This window comes from Coenobita brevimanus, chromosome 22 (assembly GCF_032717465.1).
Source record: "Coenobita brevimanus isolate Jiangsu-jjx chromosome 22, ASM3271746v2, whole genome shotgun sequence".
Lineage (NCBI taxonomy): Eukaryota > Metazoa > Arthropoda > Malacostraca > Decapoda > Coenobitidae > Coenobita > Coenobita brevimanus.
Window position 1 is genome coordinate 34,117,519 of NC_136975.1, and position 23,061 is coordinate 34,140,579.

The window sequence follows — 23,061 nt, forward strand, 5'->3', positions numbered from 1 at the left end:
AGCCAAAGGTGGCTGTTGTGTATATATACGCAACGACTTATCTTGCTCTCATGTTCCTGAACTCGATTCTTCTGAATTCTCTACACTCTGGCTTCGGCTTTCCTGTCATTCTCTGACTAAATATATCTGTGCTGTTTACTTATCCCCTAATTCTACTGACTATCAAAAATTCTTCGACTGTCTTACTTCTACGATGGAACACATTCTATCCATTTCTCCTTTCTCTGAAATCTCCATTCTAGGAGATTTCAATGTTCACCACCACCTTTGGCTCTCCTCTCCTTTCACGGATCCACCTGGTGAACAAGCCTACATCTTTTCTATCCTTAATGACCTAGAGCAGCTTGTACAGCACCCTACCCGTATCCCTGACCGCCTTGGAGAGAGCTCCAACATACTTGACCTCTTCCTCACAACTAATCCTTCTGCTTACTCTTTTAAACTTTTCTCTCCGTTGGGCTCCTCCGATCACAACCTTATTACCTTAACCTGTCCTATCACTCCGGTACGGCCTATGGACCCTCCAGGGAAACGTCGTCTGTGGCATTTTGGAGCTGTGGACTGGGAGGCCCTCAAGCAGTACTTCTTTGATTTTCCCTGGAATGATTATTGCTTCCGTGGCCGGGAGCCATCTGAGTGTGCCTTGCGCATTACGGAGGTTATTCTTTCGGGCATGGAAGCATACATTCCTTTCTCATATCCTTTGACTAACGCAAGAAAGCCTTGGTTTAATCACGCTTGGTCTAATGCTGTCCGCAACAAGGAGAGGGCCTACAAAAGGTACCGGAGCCAACCCACCCCTGAATCACATCATCTTTACGTTTCTGCCCGGAATCGTGCTAAGTCTGTTCTTCGCTCTACAAAAAATAATTTCATACTTACTAAATGCTCTCAACTCTCCAACTCGAATTCTTCCCGCTCCTTCTGGCACCTTGCCAAAAATCTTTCTAACAACTTTACCTCATCATCCTTCCCTCCTCTTTTCTACTCTGATGGTTCTGTAGCTATTTCTTCTACTGATAAAGCAGATCTCTTCGCACAGACTTTCTCCTCCAATTCCACCTTAGACGATTCCGGTGCTGTTCCTCCATCACTTCCCCCCTCTGACTTCCTCATGGCTGACATTAAAATTTCTTCAGTTGATGTATCTTCTGCCATCACTGGCCTCAGTACTAACAAGGCATATGGGCATGATGGGGTCCCTCCTGTTGTTCTCAAGAACTGTGCTTCTGTGCTTACATCCTGCCTAGGCAAACTCTTTCGCCTTTGTCTGTCAACTTGTACCTTTCCTTCTTGCTGGAAGTTTGCTCTCATTCAGCCAGTCCCAAAGAAGGGTGACCACTACCAACCCTCCAACTATCGTCCAATTGCTTTAACGTCCTGTATTTCAAAAGTTTTCGAGTCAATTCTCAATAGAAAAATTTTAAGGCATCTTTCCTATCACAACCTTCTTTCCGATCGTCAGTATGGGTTCCGTCAGGGACACTCCACTGGCGATCTTCTCACCTACCTTTCAGACTCCTGGTCATCCTCCTTTTGGGACTTTGGCAAAAGCTTTGCCATTGCACTTGACATCTCGAAGGCTTTCGATCGAGTCTGGCATAAATCTTTAATTTCCAAACTGCCCTGCTACGGTTTCTATCCTTCTATCTGTGCCTCATCGCTAGCTTCCTTTCTGGTCGTTCAATAGCCGCTGTTGTAGATGGCCATCGTTCTTCTCCTACATCTATCAACAGTGGTGTTCCTCAGGGCTCTGTCCTATCACCAACTCTCTTCCTTTTATTCATCAATGATCTTGTAAGCTGTACATCTAACCCTATCCACTCATACGCTGATGACTCCACCCTTCACCTTTCCATTCGGTTCCCGCAACGCCCATCTCAACAGTTGCTTCAACAAACAAGGGATGAGGCTATGGCACACCTAATTTCTGACTTGGCTTGTATCTCTGACTGGGGTAAAAATAATATGGTTGTATTTAATGCATCTAAGACTCAGTTCTTACACCTATCAACCCGACAAAATCTTCCACAGGTATACCCATTAATGTTTAATAATATTCAGCTTAATCCTGCATCATCCTTGCACATGCTTGGGGTTTCATTCTCTCGGGACTTATCTTGGAAAGATCATATTACATCTCTTGTAAAATCTGCTTCCAAGAGATTGGGTGTGCTAAACCGACTCCGCTCTTTCTTTACCCCTGCACAATTGTTGACTCTATACAGGGGTTTTATCCGCCCCTGTGTGGAGTACAACTCTCATGTGTGGGGAGGCTCCCCACATACAGCCCTTCTCAATAGGGTGGAGTCAAAGGCTTTTTGTCTCATTAACTCTTCTCCTCTTACTGACTCCCTTCAACCTCTGTCTCTTCGTCGCACTGTTGCATCTTTATCTCTTTTCTATCGCTATTTTAATGGTCACTGCTCCTCTGAACTGTCTGCTTGCATTTCTCCACCTTATGACGGGTGTGTAGCACCCGTCTGGCAGCAAACTCTCATCCCTTTTCTGTCCAGCTCTCTAATGCAAGAGTTAACTATTACTCCCAGTCTTTCATTTATGCAACAGGTCAGCTCTGGAACTGTCTCCCTCTGTCTGTATTTCCTGCTGCCTATGATCTCCAGTCTTTCAAACACAGTGTGTCCAGGCATCTCAAAATGATCGGATCTTGAATTTGGCTCTCTATTGTATTTTGTTTTTCTCTTGGAGGGAACTGTTACTGCGGGCTCATGGCCTTTGGTTCCTTCTTCCTCGCATAAAAAAAAAAAAAAAGTTACACCCATTATCTCGACTCAGAAAAGAAAATACAATCTTTTTCCTCCCTTGCAAAACACACACAACCACACACAACCATCCTGTTTACATGGTAAAATGATAAAGATGAACGTAAAATGATAGAGAAAGATGAACATGTTATGACGGAAAAAGTATGTTATTCCCCATCTCTAAACGTACAGTATTTATTTCTGCTTTGTATCTGTATTCGTAATAATTAGACATATTCTTCGTTCTGAAACTGCATTACGATTCTATTTTTAGCCATGCTCGTGGTGTGGGAGCTGGAAGTTGCAACTCAACTTCCTTACTGCTAATCAAACTGACCCTCCACTTTATTCTCCCGTAGCAGAGTCTAGCCTTGGAGGACGTGCAGTTTTCTCATTTAGGACTGAAATTTCAACTCTTTCGCTCCCTTTTCCAAGCATGGGCACAACGATAACGTAAAAAATAACTTTAAACTACCATAAACATATTTTATATAAAAAAGGTGAAAATGTATTCATAAAATTTTTTTTTTCCAGCCATTCCTAATAGATTATGTACTGAATCATTCGATATAATCTTATCTCATATATGCATAACATTTCAGCACCATTCGCATTGTTTTGGGAGGTAAAAAAAAAAATATCAACACCTGCCCAGTTGCGATGTGGCAGTGCCCGTGGGCGGCGATATCTGTTGCCGATATTTCTGCAACATCCGCGCTTCATTGCAAGCCACAAAATGCGTCTAGGAAGCTGGGATTTGCACTGTTAGGTGCATCTGAACTTTCTCCTCAATATGGCAAGAAAAAAAAATCAATTTTCAAAACTTCAATAAATGGCCCCGGCGTTGGCCTGGGGTACACGGAAAATTCCAGGCCTTCGGCCACGGAGGGGTTAAATAACTCATTTCCACTGCTCTCACTCTTGACTTGTGTCCTTTCAGCAACGTCCACGCTTCACTTCCATGCGGTAAAGTTGGTATCACAATACTGTCATGTAGTAACTTTTTCACTTCCATGCTCACTTCCCTGCTTCTTACCACTGCTTTCAAGGAACCAGCAACCTTTCTTCCCTGCTGTACCCTTTCAAGCACTTCACCCTCCAAACCTCCATCCTTACTCATCACACTACCCAAGTACTTAAACATACTCACATTTTCCAATTCCTCACCATCCAACCTTGCTGTACATTCACTGACTTCACCTCTCTCAAAGACCATTACTTTACTCTTCCCTACATTCATCTTTAGATTCCATTTCTTACACACACTCCCAAGTTCATCCACCAAGCCTTGCAGCTCTCCTTCGTCTTTGCTCAACAACACAGTATCGTCTGCAAACAACAGTACAGGGAGTTTCCAAACACTACCCTCTCTCACCAGGGCCACTCCAACATCCACTACTCTACCTTGTACCTCTTTTATTACCCCATCCATGTACAGATTGAACAGCCATGGAGACATGACACATCCCTGTTTCAACCCAACCTTCAAAGTGAAAAATTCACTCAGTTCACTTTCCACATGCACTGCAGCCTTAGCACAATCATACATACTCTTCACCGCATTCAACAACTTCCCATCTACTCCATATAGTCTTAATACTTTCCACAATCCTTGTCTATCCACCCTGTCATATGCTTTCTCCAAATCCATGAAAGCCGCATACAACTTCTTTCCCTTCTCTAGAAACTTTTCCACTAAAGATCTAAGAATGAATATCTGATCTACACAATCTCTTCCCTTCCTAAAACCTCCCTGTTCTTCTCCCACTAATTCCCCTGTTCTTTCTCTAACTCTGTCAATAAGTATCCCACCATACACTTTTCCTATTATACTAAGAAGACAGATGCCCCTATGATTACCACACACTTCTTTTTCCCCCTTTCCTTTGTACAAGGGAATAATTATACCTGACTTCCAATCCTCCAGGACTATACCTTCCTCCCAGGCCAATCTGCACATTTTCCACATCCATTCTACTACTATCTCTCCCTCATACTTCAGCAATTCACCACACACTTCATCAATTCTTGGGGCTTTCCCCAATTTAACTTTCTTCATTGCTTCCACAACTTCTATCCTATTGATTTCTTCCTGTCTTCTCACCTCCCTCCTTCTCCCAGCCATTCCCCAGCCACATATACTCGGTTTACTTCCATCGTCTATGTTCAACAATTCCTGAAAGTGTTCTCTCCATCTGCTCACTTTTTCTGTCTTCTCCACTAGTAATCTACCATTTTTATCTTTCACTCTCCTGCTAACTTCACTTCCACCCTGTCTTACCCTTTTCACCTCTTTCCAGAACATTTTCTTACAGTCCTTCCACTTTACACTCAAGTTCCAAATTCCTCATCCACTCTCTTACTCTCTCTCTCTTACTAATCTTTTCACCTCTCTCTTTCTTTCTACATATAACTCTCTCTTCCGCCTCTCAACTTCTTCCACGCCCCTATTTCTCATCCATTCATTGTATGCTTTCTTCTTTTGTGCCACAGCCTGTCTCACCTCTTTATTCCACGACGCTGTTCCTTGCACACTTCTCCGTCTTCTCTTCATCCCACACACAACATCACATGCTGCACATATTTCTTCTGTAAATATCCTGCACACACCTCCCACATCCTCCATCTGCTCCAATTCATATTTACCCAGTCGTTCCTCCACCTGTCTCTTATACTCTGCCTTTTTCTCATCCTCTTGTAACCTTTCCACTCTCCTTACAAATACTTCTTCTTCCCGTCCTTCCCTTCTTCTATTTTTCCATGCTAAATGGACCTTGATTCTGGCCACCACCAAGTAGTGGTCAGAAAGTCCACTCCCTCAACCTCTATAAGCTCTTGCATCCATTACACATTTTCGCATCCTTTCATTCACACACACATAATCAATCATTGCCTTTCTTTCATTCAGTTCACCACCCACCCTTCTCATCACTTGCCATGTATACCTGTGGATCATTTTGTGCCTGAAGAGGGTATTGGCTATATATATACATATTTATACATATATTGGCTATATATACATATATGTACGGTGTGTATATATATATATATATATATATATATATATATATATATATATATATATATATATATATATATATATATAAAGTACATATATATTTACCTGTATATATATATATATATATATATATATATATATATATATATAAAGTACATATATATTTACCTGTATATATATATATATATATATATATATATATATATATATATATACAGTATGTATGGGGTAGAGAGGTATATGAGAGAGGGGGGTGTGAGTTGGGAGCAGGTCAGTGAAATGGCGGGGGACAGGGCGACGTGGAGACGATTTGTTTGTGGCCACCCCAAACGGGATTGAGGTGTCTGGCAATAGATAGATAGATAGATAGATAGATCTATGTAATGTATGTATGTATATGTATATTATTTATATTAGGATGGTCCATACTACTATGGGGGAAAATTAATTTTGGAATATTTTTTTTGCTGGAAGTGTACAGTATATTGTGAGTTTGGGTGTAAACTCTTGAGACACCAAATTTTATGATATATACTGTTGCCGCATCTTACCCAAATTTTGAGCCTAATAAGGAAAATTATTCTTGTGGTACTAAAGTTTTTCATTTTTTGAAAAAAGTATTTGCTTTAGGCCTATTTCATTGAAGGCTACATTCTAGCAATACCCCATATATTTTTTTTTTCTTTTTTTCAGGGATATGCCTTTGAGTTATTATTAAGTACTTATATACTGTGACTGAAGTGAAATTGTCAGTGTCAGCAATGAAAAGCAGGAGCTAAACCAAGATTTGGCTTATTGGCCAACCAATTGAAAGACTACTTGGAAGTAAGTTGCCTTCTTTTGGAGAAATGTTAGCATGACTTTTCTACCTGATGCAAACAGGCACGAACACTAAAGGATTCAGCATGTGTTCTGTCTGAGGAACAAGGGGGATTTTGGGAGAGAGCTCACATTCCTGTATCTGAGGAACTGAATCATATCCCCAAATTCAAATCTCTCTCTAAAGAATGGAGAAAGTTGGAGAAGAGTAAAAGCTGGAATACAGAAAGATAGGTGAAGAGGAGAAAGAACTTCCAAGAACAGATGAAAGATCTCTTTGACATTGCATACACGAGTGCCTTCGACCTCCTCAAAAGTCATAAGGATAAGGAGTTTCTTGTGGCCCAGTGAGGGAAAGGGAGGAGGCTCTATGCTGGATATTTACTTCAAACTCCACCAGAAAGAACGAAGATGGAGAGAGAGACAAAGATTGAACAGAAGAGGAGAGAGTGTGAGGAATGTCACTGAGCAGTAAGAGAGGAAATAGTGGAGCTGGAGGAAATTCCAACTAGTGATGAAGACGAAACAGGTGACGGTTATACAGATATAGTAGGTCCTTCCTTTTCAGATGCAGCTTCTCCTCTGAAATGCCAATGAGCACGAAAAACAGTTATCACTTCTCCAGTTGGTGCCGCTTTAGATGAGACCAAGACTTCAGACCGTGCTGCCATCCATCTGCATTCTCCGACCATATTTGCCAGTGAACAATGTCCAACAGTGTATACTATTAACAGGCAAAGTATCTGCAGAGATTGAATCAAGAGTTGGAGGGAATCTGCAGAATGGTTTGTTTCGTTTCGTTTTTGAAGGCTCCAACATGCTTCCATGCTTCGCCCTTGGTTGCCTAATGGCGGCTCTCCATGTTGCACGATCTGTGGCAGCCTCCCTGTTCAGTCCCTTAACCCTGAGGTCACACTTAATGACCTCGTCCCACGTCTTTCTCGCTCTGTCCCTCACAACCCCACCCTCAGCATTAACACATCTCACCTTCTGCACCCAATTATCATCCCCCATCCTCTCCATATGCCCAAACCATCTCAATCTACCTCTCCTCATCACAACACCAATACACTCCAGCCCCATCCTACCTCTCAACTCTTCCATTGTAAACCCAGCCCCCCCAGGCCTTGCACGCAGGGATGCATTGCACATCCACCTAATCATTGTCATTTCTGTACATTTGAGCCTACAAATATCCTCTTCCTTTACTGCCCAGGTCTCACCACCATACAGCATCACACTCCTAACACATGCTGCATACAAAGACCCCTTAGCACGTAGGGAGAGTCTTCTGAATGTCTGGAGAGACAACAGCTCCCTGAACTTCTTCCAGCCACTTCTCACCCTAGCCACAGAGCTAGCTTCAGCCCTACCTCCAGCACATAAAATGTCTCCCAAATAACAAAACTCTTCCACACACTCAAGAGTCTCCCCAGCAAGTTCAATCCTTTCATGCCTGACAATCTCCACCTGCTTTCCCTGACAAGCCGCACACATAAAATCAGCATTATCTCGCAGACTACCTCCAGTACCACCACATCATTTGTGCACCCATTTATCACAAACACTACACAACACTACACAAGATGGAATTACTTCCCATGCCTTTGTGGCATATATATACACAACAGCCACCTTTGGCTTTGAAATGAGTATAAAGTAGGAGGATACAGAAAAGTGTTTGCTGTCAGTTGCCTCAGACAGCTGAGTCTCGGTTAGGAAAAGAAGGTGAGGTTTAGAGGAGAGGTGGTGCTCAACAGAGCGAAAGTTGGAGGAAAGGCCACAAATGTTGCAGAAATGAAGAAGTGAGTCGGACAGTGGTTCCAGGCAGCCCTAGTCGTCACCGGGAGTGGGGCAGAAGGTTGTTCAGAGTGGGTGTCATCTTCACTGCCATGATTTTCTTCACCTTTGCCCAGCAGTTTTCTATCACATTTAGATCCACACTGTTGCCAGGCCAGTTGAGGACCTCAATCCGATTATCCTGAAGCCATTTTGTCACCTTTCTTGACTTGTGACATGGAGCTGAATCATGCATGACAAAGTCACACCCATGAATAGCAAAAAAGTTTAACAAATGATCTTTCAGAACTTGAATGTACTGGCCACCATTCATCATCAAGTTCTTAGGAAGAAAGTAGAGGCGTCCCCTTTCCCTTTCACCTGAGAAACACCCCCATACCATTACTGATTGTGGGTGCTTAACAGTCGGCACCATGTAGGCAGGGTCATATCGACCACGGGAAGCAGGGCGACGAACCTTGGGAGAACGCACCTGGAACACTTGAAATGTGTGTTCATCAGAAAACATAACTTTTCTCCACTCATCCGACGTCCAGTGTGTCACGAATCAATTCGCGACATTTCCCTTTTGTGAGAAGCCACGAACTATTAGTGGAAAACTCACTGTGTATCGCTCAGTTAACCATTTCTCTCTCCATTTCGGAGTATACTTTTCAAAACATTTGTCACTTTCAAAAGTGACCGATTTAATGCACGTCACTAAGTGCTCTACTGAGCGATACTATTGTTTTCTTTATCGTTCGCCTCTGCTTGCCTAAACCGTTAGCCACGCCTTCTTCTGGTGGCTTGTGCGTCCTGCCCATACAATGTATTTTGAATTCAGTCTAGTGTTTGTTGTGACGGAGAGAGGTCCTGTGCTCAAGAAGTGTGAGAGGTCAGCTAGCGCCCAAGCTCCACTAGTACAGTTAATCCAAACTCCCACCCCCCGGGTGATACATAGCATTCATCGACCGGTATTTCCTTTTTGTATAATCCTAGTTTTAAGAGTTTAGTTAAGGTGTTTTTTCCTAGGCGTAAGTATTTAGCTTTTGTGTGAGTGAGTGAGTGCGTCTCATTGATTTGATTTGAAATGTAACGTTAAATTTATTTTTTTGTAATCAATAAATTTAACAGTTCTTTTCCTTGAGCTTAATGTAAAGTAAAATCTTGTTTCATTTCTCCAAATTAAGCTTATTTTCCATATAGCTCCTAGCTTGCATAAACGTTTGCCTTCATAACTGGTACTTAGACCAGTCTTGTTGTATTAACTTAAAATCCGTTGTGCCATAGGAGTTAAGCATCAGCAAGGACCTGATATTATTATTAGTATTAGTTATTTATTGTCAGGGGTGAAGTAACTTTCTCCAGAGGCTAACAGTACTAATTCAGCATTTGTGAGTAATTAGTCTCTGCTGTGTACTGTTGAGAAAGTTTATAAATTCTCGTTCTGAGAGAATCGTGCGAAGCAGGCCAGCGTAAAGTAATCGTTGTTTGATTTAGTAAGACAATCATTGTCCCTGCTCTTCAATATTATTGAATATTAATATCAATTAAATAATATTTAAGCATTTATTCTAAAATTATCGTGATATTAAAAACCCCGTGACACAGTGTGCATACTTCTTGGCAGACTGAATGCGCTGTTTCTTCATGCGGTCAGTGAGAAGCAGTTTCTTGGCTGCGGTAAGGCTCGGCAAACCCAGTTCCTTCTGCAAGCGGTGTTGGATATTTCGAATTGAGACATCTTGTAACAGCTGGGGATGCATTTTCTTCAATTTTTCCGCTGTCAGTTGAGGATTCTTGATTACTTCCCTCTTCAGAAGCGCATCTGTACCTCTGCAAGTCGTCCTTTTCTTTCCACTGCCATGCTAGTGCTCTGTTACGACATCAGGTGGCAAACCGCGTGCTGCAGCAAGAATCTTCATGATGGTTGAATTTGCGCATCCAGTATGTTCACAAATCGTGTTGATAGGGACACACTCCTGTCTCCATGCAATGATACGGACCCTCTCATCCCTTGAGCAGTACTTTCCAGGCATGACAACTCGACCCTAGGAAAACAGTAGGGCAAACAGTAATGCGTACGAAAAAAGAGAGAGGTGCAAGCTTGGAGTGACGGGAACATATACTCCCACTGTCGCTTCTGGGCAAGCACTGACGTGCTGAGTGTTTCACCATCTCTTGCCAGCACCAGAGGAGTTGCCAGTTACTTCTTGTCCCCAAAATTCACTTGTTAGAGGTGGAAACACAAAGCAAAGCCAGACAACTCTCCCATAGCAGTTCTGTGTGTGTAGGTCCTAATTCAATTTGTGGTAGGTGTAGGATGCGGGAGGTCAAACCATCCCACTTCCACCTTGTCCAAGATGTCCCTTTTCTTCTCCAGTCAGAACCGCCTGTTTCCTCTTCTTGGGTGATGGGGCCATCGTCACACACACGAGTAAGAGGCAGCAGAGGATCAGCAGGGCCTGCAGCAGGTAGGGCACCACCACAAAAGCGAGCACGTAGGCAGCCATGGTGACGAGCGTGTAGTCACGACAGTAGATAGGCGGCAGATGGGGAGGATGCAGGGGCGCTCTAGCGGATGTTGCCGGAACTACGCGCCAAAACACAGTTGTTCATCACCACGCGTCAAATTTAGATTGGGATGAACACATATCGACGTGTGTGTGTGTGTGTGTGTGTGTATCCCAGATCGTTTTGGACATTCGTCCTGATGGCCTTTTTTCCGGATATCTTAGGGAATATATGAGATTTGGAGTAAAGGACCCAAACCCAAAATCTCCGGGACTTTGGGTGTCCGGGTCTTAAAGGGGTTACTGTATATACGTACAGTACTGTATTTCACGTCACTGCACTTCACTTGCTGCTTGAACTCCAACACCACACTTGTTCCTTCACTGATGCTTATACATCCGATAGTGATGAGTCCAAATGCCATCTTGGAACTAGCAAATGGCTAGACTTGCATGAGGGTGATTGTATAAGCAAGAATAGTGATCTTATATCGACCAGTGAGGCTTCGTGCGGAATGATAATCATCGTATACGTGAATATTCAATTTTATGTTGAAAAACGGTCCTAACTTTTTTTGTCATCGTATAAGCAATTCATCGCACACTGGGTCATATAACAAAGGTCTGCTTTGCGCTAAATTTTTTTCTATCTGGGTGATAACCACATAGCCTACCAAGCAAATAGATGCTTGGTGGGCTGGTGTGTTAAAATCTTATATAGAGATACATATTGCCCATGTTGTTTCAGTCCGGGGATTGACTGTAATTTATTTCTTACAGTGTGTCACTTGGTAGTGCGAAACTGGTCACCGTTATCTGAAATATATGGACTGAGTAGCTTAGTGTCATGCTGTTGCAGTCTTAATAGAACTGTAATGGATTGGATGATGGTTAGATTTTTTTTCTTCTTCTTTTTCCCTTTATGATCCCCTCTGTTGAACCCTGTAGAATATTGTATATCCATATTGACCCAAATTTTGAATGATGTACAGTAGCTATATTAATTTATCAGCATAATTTTTCTAATATCCTCAGGGGCAGTGAGCTGTCAGATGTATCTGTAGTGAGGAAGCTGACAAATGTCGAAGTTTTATCATTGAGGTAAGTGAAGGGATTATTTTTTGACTAGCCTGAATGTTGTGGATGATAATCATAATATTATGGCCAGCTCATGCTTTCAGATAAAGTTGACATAGATTGCTTTCATCCAGTCAGTTTCACAATGTTAAGGTTATTTTTGTCATCAAACATCATTTCTGCCAAGCAATTAAAAGTACTAGAGCCTAGTTGAAGTCCATCATGGAATACGTATTTTTAAGGCATTATCTCTGGAGAGGCCTGTGAATAAGTTGTTTTCGGAATCTAACTGCAGTAGCTGTGTTACACATTATATTCAGAATAATGATACATGTGCCAATCAAGTTTGTATTTAACTGTATGTTTTTGTTTGTATTTAACTGTATGTTTTTATCATTTTTAATGAAAAAAAAAAAAAAAAAACTTGTTTTGTTGGGGTTACATTAACCAACAGTATTATCCTATGACTAGAGATGTACCTGTAAAGTTGATTTAGCCTGAGTTGATTTAACCTATTATGAATGAAATACATTCTGTTTATCATTATGGTATAGAAGAAATTTCCTTGCCTTTGAAAAATGTGCCCCTCAGAGTCTTGCCATCCAACTGAATTGAGTGTTAAATATTGCAGTAGCATCAATCTTGCTGTACTTTTTCATGTATTAAACTGAGTACAGTGTCAGGGCTACAAGGATATAGTCTGACAAAGTCACACACACACACACACACACACACACACACACACACACACACACACACACACACACACACATGAAGAGGAGGATGTCAAGGGTCAGTTATAAAATTTTCAAACACACTGAAATTTACGGTTGCCTTGAGCACCTCTTTTCCCCTTTACTCCTTTACCCCTTTTTTGTTGTACACTCCCTCTCTCGTCATCATATACCTTCTCCACAAGAATGCCATTGTTCTGTTGGTTTAATGTCACTAAGAGGGGTTTTCATATTGGTAACATGTTCATGTTCTCTCCTATGCTGTGTACATGTCATAGCTACACCACTTCTAATGGTCAGCCAGTACACACACAAAATATTCTTGACCGACCAGTGAAAGGTCATATCATTTTTCTCACCAGAGGGTGGGAGTGTCAACCATAGGTTCACCCTGCATTCCCTCTCGTTTCCCCTCGAGGGAAAGTTAGATTTCTCCTACCCTGCACAAAGGAAGTTGTTTCAAATGTTCATGAACCATCGCCCTCGGCCACTTTTAGCCTGCAAGCATGCGAACCTCTAGTGAACTGAGCTTAGCACCAGGCCATGTGAATGTAACTGTACACATGCCCTCTGCTCCAGCTGCAATTAGATGTAAGGAAAGTTCCCCTTAATAAATAATTAATTGCGAGTCTGGTTGCATCAAAGGTGATTCCAGGCTGAATTTATCTGTCTTCCCCATTGCTTATAAGTGTCGTATGGTAACAATTAGTGCCAAGGAATTAGGCCTAGTAGTGCAGTGTAGTGATAATTATGAGGGTGTATTAAATGTGAAGGTGGTTGTTGGGATTCCATTGTATTTTTTCCTGCAACCAATTTATTTTGTGGCATGATGGGTTGATAAGTGAGAATCTTATTATTTTGTGCAGCTTGTAGGCAAGTTAGTAAACTTGCAGTTATTCACCCATGCTGTTTGTTTCATACATTCTGTAGAATACTGTAATTAATAGCTAATTAAGCCTTATTAGTGATAATGATTGTTAATGAGAAATCAAATAATACATGGTAATATAACTATCTGTTGGTGGGTTCACCATACACAGGGTAAGATGCATCTTAGCCCATCCTGAGCTATCTATCCTAATTAACCTCTAGGATATGTAGTTCGGTCGACCTTACAGGAGTGAAAATCAGGACATGGAGCCGATTTTTCGACTCTTACAGACGTATAAAGTGTTATGGCAAGGTTTAGAACTTGAATATACACACCGTATGTCACAATCCAGAGCATTTTAGACCAACTGGTTCATGAGCTATATCCCATCAGAGTTGAAAAAAAATCTTCCATGTAGGGCAACTCCAGTTTTTTATGCACTCTTACCCCATTCCACCCTCATTCCTCCCCTCCCATGACCTTCCTCACCCACTCCTATCACCCCCCCCCTCTCTTCCTCCCCCCCACCCCCCTTCCAAATTTTCCTGCTCAATTTTTTTTTTTTTTTTTTTCAAACAATAACATGCAAAATATTACGTTGGTGTTCCTCACTCACTCCCAACACCCTTCCCCCTCAACACTTCTCCCCTCCCCACCTTCCCTCCCTCCATCCCCTTCCCTCATAGCTGTGTAGCTGTCAAAATAAAAAAAAATAAGCAAAACCATGCAAGATCTTTTTCTGGATGTTACTCATACACTCCAGCACCTGCTCCCCTTCACCCCTTCCCCCCATCCCCTCCCATCAGAGCTGTCAAATCAAGTAGCTGTAAGAATTTCAAGGAGGAAAAAAAAAGCTAAAGCATGCAAAATACACTCAAACCTTAATTTAAGGGACAAAATGGGGAATCAACTTGTCCCTTACTTGAAAATGTCCATTGTTTTACAACATAAAATGACAGTCTCATTATGAAATGAAGTGATTGTTTCACTTATCGTACTTATTTATATGATTATGAATATTCTTTTATGGGTACTGTATAAAGAAACATATTAATGTGTATAACCTAGACATTATGTATCATTTTTGAATGGTCTTGTCCTTTTGTCAGGTAGAATATGGAGTCCCTTCAATCCAAAATCCCTTAAAATGGAGGTCCCTTAAATCAGGGTTTGAGTGTAATGATAATGGTGTAAGATAAAGACAAACACAAATAAACAATTTACTGTTATAAAAAACAAACATCACTAACGTTTACAGGAAACATTACGGTATATACACAGAGATTCGTTAAAAAAACATGAAAAGAAATACATTCTGTGTTTCATGCGTCGGTGTATGCAGTTATACAAACAGTAATCTGGTATTGAATGAAAACACGCGACGTTTCATTAACTCTCCTCCTCTTACTGACTCCCTTCAACCTCTGTCTCTTCGCCGCACTGTTGCATCTTTATCTCTTTTCTATCGCTACTTTAATGGTCACTGCTCCTCTGAACTGTCTGCTTGCATTCCTCCACCTCTACGATGGGCGCGTAGCACCCGTCTGGCAGCAGACTCTCATCCTTTTTCTGTCCAACTCTCTAATGCAAGAATTAACCGTTACTCCCAGTCTTTTATTTATGCAACAGGTCAACTCTGGAACTGTCTCCCTCTGTCTGTATTTCCTGCTGCCTATGATCTCCAGTCTTTCAAACACAGTGTGTCCGGGCATCTCAAAATGATCGGATCTTGAATTTGGCTCTATATTGTATTTTGTTTTTCTCTTGGAGGGAACTGTTACTGCGGGCTCATGGCCTTTGGTTCCTTCTTCCTCGCATAAAAAAAAAAAAAACAGTGACGTATAATACTCTACTGCAAGGGGGGGGGGTAGTGCCCCTCCTCAGAAAACAGCAAACTAAAAAGACGAACAAGAAGCATCGGACAAGGACTGACCAAAAGATGACGACCAAGGACCAAACAAAGGACATGGTACGGATCGCGACGTGGAATGTAAGGGGTGCAAATGATGAGGTGAAAGAGAGAGAGATTGTCCAGGTGCTTGAGGGTGCAAAAGTGGATGTATGTAGAGTAACTGAAACTAAATGGAGAGGAGAGAGTGTGAGAGAATGGGAGTATGGATGGTGTATATGTGCAGGAGTAGGTGAGAATGAGAGGGCAAATGAAGGAGTGTGTATTGTTGTGAGTAAAAGATGGAAGAAGAACATAAGAGAGTATGGATCAGTTGGCTCGAGGATTGTGTGGGTAAGATTGAGTGTTGGATTACAAATGTGGGCGATTGTGTGCATGTATGCGCCAATGCAAGATCATGCAAACAGAGTGAGAGAAGAGTTCTGGACAAATGTGGAAGTGTGCATGGAAAAGTTTGGAAGGAATGAGAGAGAGTGTTTGATTGGTGATATGAATGGTAAAGTAGGGAATGTGAAGGTGGATGCAATAGTTGGTGAGTGGGGTGTGCCTGCTGAGATAGATGAGAATGGCAGTGCGTTAGGGGACATTTGTGCCGGGAGAGGGTTGGTGATAGCCAGTACCCTCTTCAGGCACAAAATGATCCACAGGTATACATGACGAGTGATGAGAAGGGTGGGTGGTGAACTGAATGAAAGGAAGGCAGTGACTGATTATGTGTGTGTGGATGAAAGGATGCGAAGATGTGTAATGAATGCAAGAACTTATAGAGGTTGGGGGAGTGGACTTTCTGACCACTACTTGGTGGTGGCCAGAATTAGGATTCAAGTAAGATGGAGAAATAGAAGAAGGGAAGGACGGGAGGAGGGAGTAGTTACAAGGAGAGCGGAAAGGTTACAAGAGGATTAGAAAAAGGCAGAATATAAAAGAGAGAAGTGGAGGAACGATTGGGTAAATATGAATTGGAGCAGATGGGGGATGTGGAAGGTGTGTGCAAGATATTCACAGAAGAAATATGTGCAGCATATGATGTGTGTGGGGTGAAGAGAAGAAGGATGGGGGTGCAAGGAACAACATGGTGGGATGAAGAGGTGAGAGAGGCTGTGGCACGAAAGAAGAAAGCATACAATTAATGGATGAGGAATAGGGGCGTGGAAGAAGTTGAGAGGCGGAAGAGAGAGTTATATGTAGAAAGAAAGAGAGAGGTGAAAAGATTAGTAAGAGAGTAAGAAGAGAGTGTATGAGGAATTTGGAAGGAATTTGAGTGTAAAGTGGAGGGACTGTAAGAAAATGTTCTGGAAAGAGGTGAAGAGAGTAAGACAGGGTGGCAGTGAAGTTAGTAGGGTAGTGAAGGATAGAAATGGTAGATTACTAGTGGAGAAGGGAGAAAAAGTGAGCAGATGTAGAGAACACTTTAAGGAATTGTTGAACATAGAGAATGAAAGTAATGCGAGTATAAGTGGCTGGGGAATGGCTGGGAGAAGGAGGGAGGTGAGAAGACAGGAAGAAATCAATAGGATAGAAGTTGTGGAGGGAATGAAGAAAGTCAGATTAGGGAAAGCCCCAGGAATTGATGGAGTGTGTGGTGAAATGCTGAAGCATGGGGGAGAGATAGTAGTAGAATGGATGTGAAAGATGTGCAGATTGGCCTGGGAGGAAGGTAGAGTCCCAGAGGATTGAAAGTCAGATATAATTATTCCCTTGTACAAAGGAAAGGGGAAAAAGAAGTGTATGGTAATCATAGGGGCATTTGTCTTCTTAGTGTAATAGGAAAAGTGTATGGTAGGATACTTATTGTCAGAGTTAGGAAAATAACAGAGGAATTACTTGGAGAAGAACAGGGAGGCTTTAAGAAGGGAAGAGGTTGTGTAGATCAGATATTCATTCTTAGATCTTTAGTGGAAAAGTTTCTAGAGAAGGGAAAGAAGTTATTTGCGACCTTCATGGATTTGGAGAAAGCATATGACAGGGTGGATAGACAAGGATTGTGGAAAGTACAGGTAAGCCCTTAATTCACGCGAGGGTTACGTTCCCAGATCCTTCGCTTATGTAGTAAATTCGCGTATATGTTCTGCCCTTTTGTGCATATAATTATGCATGTCTACCAATTATATTACATCTGAATAATACTGTTTATGCACTATATACACCTTATAAACTAGCATAAAGTATGAAAAACAAAAAAAAATGTAAGAAATTTAACACTGAAACCTGACAAGCACAGGCGTAGGTAGAGACACTTCTGCAGTCTGGTGCACAAGCCCTCACTGCCTCCCATATGCTACATTCTGCCTTCTTTATTGTCCAAACAGTTGACTCATTCACCCCAAACATACGGTTCCAAGCCAGTTCACAGACATAGGTGGAGACACTTTAGCACAGTCTGGTGCACTGGCCCTCACTGCCTCCTGTATGCTAGGTTCTGTGTTCTTTATTGTAGGAACAGTTGACTCACCCCAAACACACGGTTCCAAGACAATTCACCATGAAGTCAATTCACCATCAAATCATGGACGATTCCCTGTCATTCTATAAATATACTTATTATTGATTAATTAATACTTTAATAACTAATTTTCAGGGGGATTTTATAACTCATATAAGTAAAAAACTAGTGTACTTTACTTGCTAAATAAACTGGTATGTAAATAAATGACAGGGAATCGTCCTGATGGAGAATCGTCGCCGACATTCCTCCCTTAAGTTTGTCCAACACAACTTTCTCTGTCAGCAACATCACGTTACATTTCGTTTTGGTGTGTTACCACATGCATCACTAGCACTACGCTTAGGCCACATGTTGGCAGACAAGGCAAGCAGTCATTGGAAGGCAGAAAAATAAGCCACAAATAACGATTCGCGAGTCACGCATGGTTCGACCGTCGGATTCAAACTGACTGTGTGGTGCATGGTAGACCGACCTCCCACACACACACACACACACACACACACACACACATATGTATGCACATGGGCAGCAGGTAGGCATTTTTATATTTTATGTATTTCTCTTGTATATTAAAATTATTTATTTGAATACCATAATTTAGTTTTAATTATTGTAAGAAAAATTCGTGGATAACCGAAATCGCGTGAAAAAAGTTCGCCTGAATTAAGGGCTTACCTGTATTAAGAATATACGGAGTAGATGGGAAGTTGTTGAATGCTGTGAAGAGTATGCATGATGGTGCTAAGGCTGCAGTGCGTGTGAATGGTGAACTGAGTGAATTTTTCTCTTTGAAGGTTGGGTTGAAACAGGGATGTGTCATGTCTCTGAGGCTTGGAGGGGTGGTACGGGGGTATAGAGGTGGGAGACAAACACCACAAGACAAAAGGGACAGGCAGAGAGGGAGTACAGGGGTGTGGAGGGTGAGCAGGGGGGATATATCCCTCCCTAGGGAAATGGGGATGGCATGCCAGGGGGGGGAACCACGGCAACATGATGGAGGATATCAGGGGAGAGGGAGGAAGCAGGAGGTGGTCAGAGGTGAGGGAGGGGGCGAAGGATGAAGGTGGAAAGAGGACAGTAGGGGAATCATCCCCCCTCCTCCCCCATCATGGGTATAGGCCCGGATCCTCTGTCCTCCCTCCTCAGGACTTAGTTTTCATTGGTTTGCATTGATGTACATCACAATCGGGCCGAAGCCCAGTTTCCGCATTTTTTCCCAAACGCCCTTATATCATTCACGTTCGGTATCTTGCATAATCCTGAAAAAGGATCAGTCGATCCTGTCAGCACTTTAGGGGTAAAGGATATGAAATATTTTTATCATCATCATCATCATCTGATCCTTTGTTGCCCCACGAGGAGCGTAGGAACCTGGGGCTGGACAAGTTGGTCCTGACATTTAAGATGAGAATGACCAGCCTCACTCATCCATGAGTGTCATTATGTGAGCAATAAACCCCAACCACTCCCTGGATATAAACCTGGATAGGCTCAACCTGATTGGAGCGCCTTCATTACCCACTAAACCACCAGGTGCCATCTATCTATCTGTCTATTGCCAGACGCCATAATCCTGTACGGGGTGGCCATTTGACTCAGTTATGTGTTTTACAGGGAGAGGCACTAACCCTCCACCAACTCACTTGACACGTAGGAAGCACGTATGATTTGGTTATATGGTTACCACCCAGCGTTGTAAATGGTTTCTTGGCTTACAGGAAACCATTTGGCTTGTCACTCAATGTAAAACCATCTGTAACAGAAAGAAAAGCAATAAGTAGTGACAGGAAAGATGGGAGAAATAGGAAGATTAATTTGGTAATGTGGTTACCACCCAGCAGAGTAAATGGTTTCCTGGTGTACAGGACACCACTTGGCTTGTCACTCAGTATAGAGTCACCTGTAGGCAGAAGGAAGAGGAAAGAATGAAGCAAAAAAAGACAGAAGAGGGAGTGAAGAATCACCCGTATGCATAAGGAAGAGGAAAGAATGGAGGAAAGAAAGACAGAAGAGGATGGAAAAAAAGAAGGTAGGAAGAGAGGAAAGGGCAGTCACTTGAGAGCAGCGCTACATTGAGTGAGGCTTTGTGCTAGTTCTTATTACTTACTTACTTACATTGAATGAGTGGATGGTGAGCGCCCCCTCGTACTACTAAAATATTTTTAAGTACAGTAGTGAGAAAAAAGGAGGGAATAAGAAACCTCCTACCTATGACATACAGCAACTGAGAAAAATTCTAGTTTGATTTCACGTACTGTATATCTGACCATTCACTGCATGTTTTGACCTCTTAGTGCTGTAATGCATTGAATAAATTGCTTGTTATGTGAAAAGTGTTTCAAAGTTGATCAGCAGTTTGTTTTAATGTGTTAAGGAATTACCTTTTTTTTTATATCCACAGTGTGAACCGCATCTGTACTTTGGCTGATTTTCAGCACTGCCCGAACCTTCAAGAGCTATACATCCGCAAGAACAACATTTCTGACATCAATGAGGTCCTTTACCTGCGCCAGCTGCCCAAACTGAAAAGTTTGTGGCTTGCTGATAATCCTTGTGCTGATTTTGAACAGTAAGTTTCTGAATAAATGTAAGCTATTTATATATATACTGAGTTTGGTAGGTAACCATCATTTTCAGTCATAATACAGTACTCAAATATTTTTATACAGGTACTTTGGTTTTGAAATATACTGTAGGAGATAATTGAATATGATTTACATGTAATTAGACAGAGGTGACCATGACGAACATCCAGGTTGCTCTGCCCTTGTACTTCTCATTTGCGTGCTAAGCCAACTTTCCTCATGCTTCAACTTTTTCACCTATAAAGTTAACCATTCTCCCATGTAGCTTGAGGTCTTCCCGTTGCAACATGATCAGTTACCTCACTTGTAGTTACCATTGTTATAATCATTGGTAGTCTGTATTCTTGCATTTTTTAAGATGTCCATTCCATTTCAGTGCATTTCGTTTTATTTGTTCTACCTGCTTTTGCTCTTTCTTCAGTATGTTTATTATATGTTTACTGTTGCTTGTTTTATCAGAGATTCTATATCCTAGTTTCTAGTCAAAATTGAACCTCATGGGACATCTTATCTGTTTTACTCATACTATGACTGTTGCCAGATGATTTTACTGTAGTTGCCACTGCAAAACCTTTAACCCCTTAACCGCGGGCTTGTTTTGCTTTTTCTAGCGGCTCTCCCTGGCATATTCGCCCTCCGACAGACTTTTTAAAAATATTTGCCAAAATCAGTTATTAGTCCTAGAATATTAAAATCACATATGCTTATGGCACATACCTTCAGCTTTCTCCTGGGGTGTTTGTTGAGCCTTCGTCGAGTACCGTAGGACTTGTGGAGACCTCTGAAGTTGGGTAACGAAGTCTCCACTTTACACTTCCCGACAACCCGTAATATGATTACCACAGCCTGATATTTTCACTAGAAACACTATTCTATGATTCTGAAATAGTTTGGAATCCATACTCCAAAAAAAAATACACTGTGAAAGAAATGAAAATTACGAGGGCGTATGCCCTTCCCACTTGACATCGTTCACTGCTGGTGTTCTGTCATTTATTATTCATAAAAACACTCACAGTTTATATTTCTATTACTATATAACACTTATATATATCTACAGTATTTACAGGTTTCCTTCAGTAATAGTAGTTTATTGTCACTGTAGGGATTCAATTTCTCTCAGTAAAATACGTAGCATTCACTTTCTTTTCCTGTATACAGCAAGCTCGCCCCCAACGCATGGGTTTCATTCCTAATGTGGCGCGTTCGGCGCGAAACCGCGTAAGTTTTAACTACTCCTTATTTTGCTCCCTAGATCTCCCAAAAGTGGTCCCCCGCTGCCATCTGCCACTGGTAATCAATATGAAGCACCCCACGTGGTCAGAAGGCCCATCCAATGTCACAACCCACAAACACAGCACTGCACAGCAAAACTCCGACACACAAACACCCAAACACAAGTCAATATTCCGATGCCGAAACCAGTCGGCGTCGGAATGTTATCCCGTGCCCATGCACCTGCACGTCGAAGCCTTGCTGTGCAGCACTGTACTTGCAAGCCACAACACCAAATGAACCCTCCAACCACCCAAAGTGCCTCATATTGATCACCAATGGCAGACAACAGCAAAACACTACGCCTAGGGAGTCTAGGGAGCAAAATGGTTTCTGGACCATTCGCTGTCAAGCCAGTTCGCCGTCACAACAATAACAAGACAATATAGACTTTGAATGTAATCACTGAACCATTGTGGTTCAGTTTTGTCCAACTTGATCTAGTTTGGGTTACTGTGAACTAGTATGGTACTTTATCTGCATAACAGTGATCTTGGAAACTAAACCAGATGTTTTTCAGTGGTAAATATGAACTTCAACACAAATAAAAAATATCAGTAAACTTATCTATCTATCTATCTATTGCCAGATGCCTCAATCCCGTTTGGGGTGGCCACAAACAAATCGCCTCCAAGTCGCCCTGTCCCCCGCCATTTCACTGCCCTACTCCCAACTTACACCCCCCTCTCTCATATACCTCTCCACCCCATCCCTCCATCTCATCCTCGGCCTCCCCCTCCCCCTTCCCCCCTCCACCTCACTCACATACACTCTCTTCGTCAGTCTTTCGCCCTCCATCCTCTCCACGTGGCCAAACCACCTCAGTGTGTTCCTCTTAACGCTTCCTATCACATCCACATCCACACCACAACGCTCCTTTATATCCTCATTTGTCAGCCTGTCTCTCCATGTAACTTCACAGGCTCCTCTTAAATAACTCATTTCCACTGCTCTCACTCTTGACTTGTGTCCTTCCAACAACGTCCAAGCTTCACTTCCATACGTTAGAGTTGGTATCACAATACTGTCATGTAGTAACTTTTTCACTTCCATGCTCACTTCCCTGTTTCTTATCAATTCTTTCAAAGAACCAGCAACCTTTCTTCCCTGTTGTACCCTTTCAAGCACTTCACCCTCCAAACTTCTATCCTTATTCATCACACTACCCAAGTACTCAAACGTACTCACATTTTCCAATTCCTCACCATCCAACCTCGCTGTACATTCACTGACTTCACCTCTCTCAAAGACCATCACTTTACTCTTCCC

General features: G+C 42.1%; 1 protein-coding gene across 3 annotated transcripts in view; it reads left to right on the forward strand.

Moving 5' to 3' along the window:
* LOC145392515 (uncharacterized) overlaps nt 1–23,061 on the forward strand; it is a 356,359-nt gene that overhangs the window by 10,575 nt on the left and 322,723 nt on the right. For all 3 annotated transcript variants that reach the window (XM_080266909.1, XM_080266907.1, XM_080266908.1), the window contains exons 2-3: nt 11,931–11,996; nt 20,334–20,501. In XM_080266909.1, the coding sequence (XP_080123035.1) occupies nt 11,931–11,996; nt 20,334–20,501 (234 nt within the window). The remainder of the gene's footprint in view (nt 1–11,930; nt 11,997–20,333; nt 20,502–23,061) is intronic.